The sequence below is a fragment of the Pteropus alecto genome, unplaced genomic scaffold (genome assembly GCF_000325575.1).
Source record: "Pteropus alecto unplaced genomic scaffold, ASM32557v1 scaffold587, whole genome shotgun sequence".
NCBI classification, from domain to species: domain Eukaryota; kingdom Metazoa; phylum Chordata; class Mammalia; order Chiroptera; family Pteropodidae; genus Pteropus; species Pteropus alecto.
The window spans coordinates 729,306-735,326 of NW_006439816.1; the positions used below are offsets into that span (position 1 = coordinate 729,306).

Genomic DNA, 6,021 nt, shown 5'->3' on the forward strand with positions numbered 1-6,021 from the left:
GCTCGGGCTCCCTGCCGAGGCGCCGACACGCCCGCCGTGCTCTCTCCGACCGATCGCCGACCTCCCCGTGTCCGCTCGCGTCTCCTGGAACCATGCCTCTGGTAAGCCGAAACGCGCGCCCCGGCACCGCAGAGGCCACCGCAGATTACGGCGACGGCCGCGGTGAGGGCCAGGCTCCCTGCGACTCCGGGTCCCCAACCTCCATGCTAGCTGCCGACGCCCCCCAGCGCCCTCTGGCGCCAGTTGACCCTCGGGGTGCCGGCGCTTCCCAGGCTGCGCAGGGCGCAAACGACCTCGAGGTCCTGATCGATGAGCAGTCCCGACGCTTGGGGGCGCTCCGGGTCCACGACCCGCTAGAGGACAAGTCGATCGCTTTGGTGAATTTCATGCGGATGAAAAACCAAGCCGAGGGTTTTATTCGGCAGACAGAGATGCTGGACTTCCTCAGAGAATACTCAGATCAGTTCCCTGAGATCCTCAGACGAGCCTCAGCCCACCTGGATCAGGTCTTTGGGTTGAACCTAAGGGTCCTTGATCCCCAGGCGGACACCTACAACTTAATCAGCAAACGCGGTCTCCAGACCACTGACGAGACAGCAGAATCCCTCGATGTGCCAAAGGCAGGTCTCCTGGCCCTGGTCCTAGGCCATATCCTCCTGAATGGCAACCGGGCAAGAGAGGCCTCCATTTGGGACGTGCTTCTGAAGGTTAATGTGCTGGATGAGCCCCAGAGGATCAACAGCGTCTTCGGGAACACGAAGAACGTCCTCATTGCCGACTTGGTGCACATGCGGTTCTTGGAGTACTGGCCAGTGTATGGCACGAACCCCCTTGAATTTGAGTTCTTGTGGGGCTCGAGAGCCCACCGGGAAATCACAAAGACGGAAGCCCTGAAGTTCGTGGCAGAGGCCCACGACGAGGAACCCTGGAGCTGGCCAGAAAAATATAGCAAGGCCCTGGAAGCTGACAAGGCCAAAGAGAGAAGCCAGGCTGCTGGCCTAGAGTTCTGGTCAGAAGACACTATGACTGATAAGGCAAATGACTTGGTTCAGTTGGCCATTAATGTCACTGAGGAGTTGCTGCCTATACATCAGGATGAGCTGTTGGCTCACACTGGCAAAGAATTCGAGGACGTGTTCCCAAATATCCTCAGTCGAGCTACTCTAATCCTTGACTTGTTCTACGGGTTCTCTCTGATCGAGGTCGACACCAGTGAGCACATCTACCTCCTCGTCCAGCAACCGGAATCAGAGGAAGAGCAAATGTTGCTGGAGAGCCTGGGGAGACCCACTCAAGACTACGTGATGACGATCCTGGGTTTGATCTTCCTGATGGGCAATCGTGTCAAAGAGGCCAACATTTGGAATTTGCTTTGTCGATTTGGCATGGATGTAGGGAGAAAGCGTGCCATCACCTGCAAGCTTATGAGGCAGCGCTACTTGGAATGCAGGCCACTGTCCTACTCTAATCCAATCGAATGTGAGCTTCTATGGGGTCCTCGAGCTCACCTTGAAACCACCAAAATGAAAGCTTTGGAGCACATGGCCAGGATTTACAGAAAGCGACCGCAGGACTGGCCAGAGCAATATAGGGAGGCTGTTGAAGATGAGGAGGCCAGAGCCAGATCCGAGGCAACTGCCACGTTCTTCTTTGGCCCCATGTGAATTCTGGGGAAAACGTATCACTTCGATTGGACGGCATCAGTTAAAGGGGCCCTGAGTAAATGGACAGCGGGGCCCCAAATCAGAAGTCGAGCAGGGTTGGGGTGGGAAGTCCACATTGTGCTTGTTATCTGTGTTCCGTTTCTAATGGTATTTTTTCCCTTGTAATACACCCTTGAATTAGGTTCTTAATCAGTGTTTATGAATGAAATTGGTCATTTGCCATCCCCTGCCTCATTTCACTGTCAAAGTAAAGATTGCTGTGTAAAAACGGATTGATAATACTTACGTCTTCCTATGATGTGGAAGAGAACATTAAGTCGTTCCTTAACCATTTGAAATAATCAGTAAAATGGTCCGGTACAGGAGTTAAGTAACAATAGTAAAACACACGTACACAACAAAAACAAACTACCTATGGTGTATGACCTCCATTTGTGTCTACTGTTGTACAAAAAAAAAAATGAAAAAAAAATGACTGGCATTTAACTGTATTTGCTTTGCTGTTGCAGAGTGTAGTAAAAAATCAAAACATCTATTAATCACCTGCCATGGTCTGAGAACAGTCCTTTATGCTGGGACTAGAAGAGTAAAGAAGACCCCTCTGTGCCCCAGGGATTAAGGGGAGAGGCCATGGAAGCAAACCGACCATTATATTATTGCTGTGGCGAGTAGTGTAATAGGAGTGAGCTCAGAGCGCCATGAATGCACAGGAGTAACTGCCGGCTAAACTTCAGGTGCTGGGAGAAGACAGTGGAGAAGGCGATGGGTACAAGCAGCGCTGGGGCAGGGACAAGAATCTGAAGCAAAGGACGAATGGCGGAGTGGTCAGGGGTGACGGTAGTAGAAGATGAGGTGGTATGGAAGCCTGGGGACAAGTTGTCCTTTAGTGACTTCTTTTCTAAGACCTGAGGTTAGGGAGAGGAGGGAAGGATGGTTCATGAAGTCAGAGACACTATGCAAAACACCTTCAGGAGATTTTAAAATATCTCAGAAACACAATGTCGAGCTCAAGGGAGGAGTAAGAGATAAGGCCGTGGCAGAAGTAACAAAGGTCCATATCATCAGAGAGGGGCTGGTCTGGGATCTTGGGTCACACTGAACAGTCCACCTGGAGGCCCTCTGCATGGCAGCTTCTGCCAGCGCGGTTTGTTTCCTCGCCCACGCTGTCAAGGTTAGTGTTAGTACATTGACACTCTTCATCCTGGTCCCTCTTCACAGCTTCTAATCCTGCTTGTGGCTCTCCTCAAGACTTCCCTAGAGCGCCAGCAGGTGATGATTCCGGTAAGGGAGCCCTGGCTCGTGGTGGATGTTATGTGGAGTCACCTATGACAGTGAAGCGGGGAGCGGAGGAGGGGGACTGACTCCCAGTAGTGTAAGTTTTATGCTTTCTCACCTCCTGGTACCACAAGCTTTCTGCCGTTTCATCCATTTAATCACTACGGGCTACTCCCAACTGCCACCTCCTGCCAGATGGGATTGCGTTATAAAACTTTCCTCACACTTTCGTCAGCCTTAGGAAGAGAACAACACAACCATTTCGCCAGGGGAGGGGACAAGAAGACGGAAGATATACCCTTTCGGGCCCCAGATCTCACCACTGTGCCGGAGCCAAATTAGAGCTACCTCTTGGGGAAGCCACTACTCGGGCGCACCCCAGATACCCGGGACATGCAGCTCCCACTATGTCTTGGTTAATCTCGCCTGTGATAACATTCCAAGGAAAAGCGAACACCACGGGCAGGATTTCTGGTGACAAGAATACGAGCTAAAGAGGTTCTAGAAAATGCAATGGGGGTGGAGTTGGGAGGCAGGAAAGTATTCAGCTCAAAACCTTTACCTTGAAGTAGAGTCCTGCCTCCCTACTAAACTGAGACCTCTCATTCTTCGGCCTCCTTGGACCCTTGATCTGTACATGCGTGTGAGGCAGGGAAGGGCGGGGACACAAACAGATTAAGGTACCAAAATTTTCTTGCTCTGACTTTGGATTGGTACAGTTTCTGGATCCGAAAGCACATCAGCTCTCCTGGGCACGCCAGTGGAGAGAAACTTGCCAAGGGGAAGCGTGGCCCCGGAACCAACAGTGGTGTGAAGCTGCCGACTTTTTTAGTACTGAATTTGTGCCAAATACTATGCTGGGTTTTTCACTTCCTTTAGCTCGACTCCTTCCACCAGTTCTCCAAAAAAGCATATTAATCATCCCATTTGACACTGTAGGAAACTGAGGCTTAAGCAATATGCCCTCGGCCACACAGCACTCAGTGAGAGCTGGGATTGGAGTCAGGCTGCCTTTGGTTAGGGTTCACACCGTTTCCAGTGCACTGCACCAGAGGCCCCTTCAGCCTGCGCTGTGTTCTCATTTGAATTTGTTGACTCGAGAAATATGAGGAAGGGCTGCATGCCAGGATGGGAGGGGCACGACAATAGCCCTCCAAAGGAGGACGAAAGTGAGGCTGAAATTTCTCCAGACTCTTCCTTGTTCCATTGCTTGGGCTCCATGAGAGCTGTCTAGGTGTAGAGTGTACACTTATGTCCAATCTCCCTACTCCGTCCTATGAGTCTTGTCCAGTTTTCTCTCTTCGTGCAAGCTGCCAGCCTTATCTGCCGGCTTTCATCTAGGGAAAGTCAAACGTCAACATTTATGAACCTTCAGAAGTATTTGGCAACGTTTTGTCCTTTTGGCAATCCTGAAAGAACAATGGCCCGCCTTGCCCAGGGGAGGTCAGGATGCAAAAACAGAAGTGGGAAATAGCCCCTTTATCACAGATGCCAAATGCAGTTTCCCAGAAGTGACAATGGTGAGAATTACACGGAGCACATGCCTACGGTGAGGGAAAAGGAGTAGTCTCTCTGTGACTACACCCACTCCTTCGAAGGCCATGAGAGGCCCGAGTACTCTCCTTTCTTCCTGAAGAAAATTAGAATTAGCATCCCCTAGAAAAAACACTTGGTGGTGGAAGCGGGTGTTGGTAAACAAAACTTAAAAACTTAATCACCATCAAGCCTTTAGAACACTGGACCAAATCTTATCTGTATGAATTAACTTGGAAAATGGTACAGTCTGAGTTTATTTTCACACCATTTGGGCCATTGATACCCACCAGGTATCGAAATTTGGGCAAAGTTGGGCCTTGCAGAATGAGCGTTGGTTAGATATGAGCTCATCGTCCTGTATATTCAATGCCATCCAGAATCCCCTTTGCGATCCTCTGTGATTGGGATCCTTCCTGGGGAGCAAATGTTGAGAATACACTCATTTTCAGTTGCTGAGGCCCAGAAGTGCCCTCTTTTGGAGAAGATGAGTGGATAGGAAAGTCTTTTACAGCCCTTCTCTCCATCAGTTTCTGTACAGACACTCGAGCCATAATGAATCCGCCTTACAATCCAGGGAAAAGCTGAGCTGGACTGGCAGATGTGAATTTCAACGCAATTCTCCGAGCCCCAGAATCACTGTCCCTAAATCCTCCATATCTAGACCAACCCCTAAGCACCCTTCCAGTTCAAACAAGGATGCCATGGTTTCCTCCATTCCTAGAGGGAATCTCCAGACAGTGAGAGTTCTCACTCAACAGTTTTTTTTCTCCTTAATTAATACTGAGCAACGTCTTAAGAACTCTCTGCAGGCAAGGTTTGAGACTAGTTGCAAAGAAAGTTGGAAAGAATTATCAGAGTGGGGCCTGCTCCCTGAGACATTTTTGTTCTAGTTACCATATGTATACACTAAGCACATGCCGGGGAGAGGACATTATATCAGAATGATTACAAACTCGATCTGGACAATGTCACTTCCTAGCTGTGCAACATTGGGCAAGTTAATCAACATCTCTTTCCAGACCACTTAAAGCTGTTTTCAAAAAATTGATAGAAAAGCCCAGAGTCATGCATTTACTATTGGATGATGTCAGAGCTCTCACCCAGGCCATTTGTATCTTAGTCTAGTGATATACCCATTCTACAGCACTGCTTTTAAGACTGCCGCTTGTCAACACCTTGATAGCTGACTTTAAATAAATACTGGGTTCATAGAATCACCAGTATTTGTTTTCTATTAAATATTTCAGGTAAATAATAGCCCCAGGTAGTTATGAACTAGTGAGGTTCAGCTGCATTAGTAGTATAGTCTTTGCAGACACCCATCCACGAGACACTTTCCTAGTCTCTTTGAACATGACCTACAAGGAATCACCTGCTTTATATACTACTCAGGGAGTCCCAAACAGTAAGGATTACTTCCCTAATAAAGGGGAACGGTTAGAAAGGGAGTTGGGAACCGAAGCTTAAGGACTGAGCAGCGTATCTCAAACTGCCTTTCCACTGAGAGCACTTGGTTTGGCCTGGATTGGCCAGGATAGGGTCTCTG

General features: G+C 49.2%; 1 protein-coding gene across 1 annotated transcript; it reads left to right on the forward strand.

Annotated features, from left to right (window-relative positions):
- Positions 1 to 6: 6 nt before the first annotated feature.
- MAGEE2 (MAGE family member E2) lies at positions 7 to 2,206 on the forward strand. Its single transcript, XM_006917044.2, has one exon. The coding sequence runs from the start codon at positions 93 to 95 to the stop codon at positions 1,662 to 1,664; it is 1,572 nt and encodes a 523-aa protein (XP_006917106.1). The 5' UTR covers positions 7 to 92; the 3' UTR covers positions 1,665 to 2,206.
- Positions 2,207 to 6,021: the final 3,815 nt, after the last annotated feature.

Excerpts from the sequence above, each read along its gene's own strand:
- MAGEE2 (XM_006917044.2), top strand. The coding sequence starts at position 93 with ATGCCTCTGGTAAGCCGAAACGCGCGCCCCGGCACCGCAGAGGCCACC.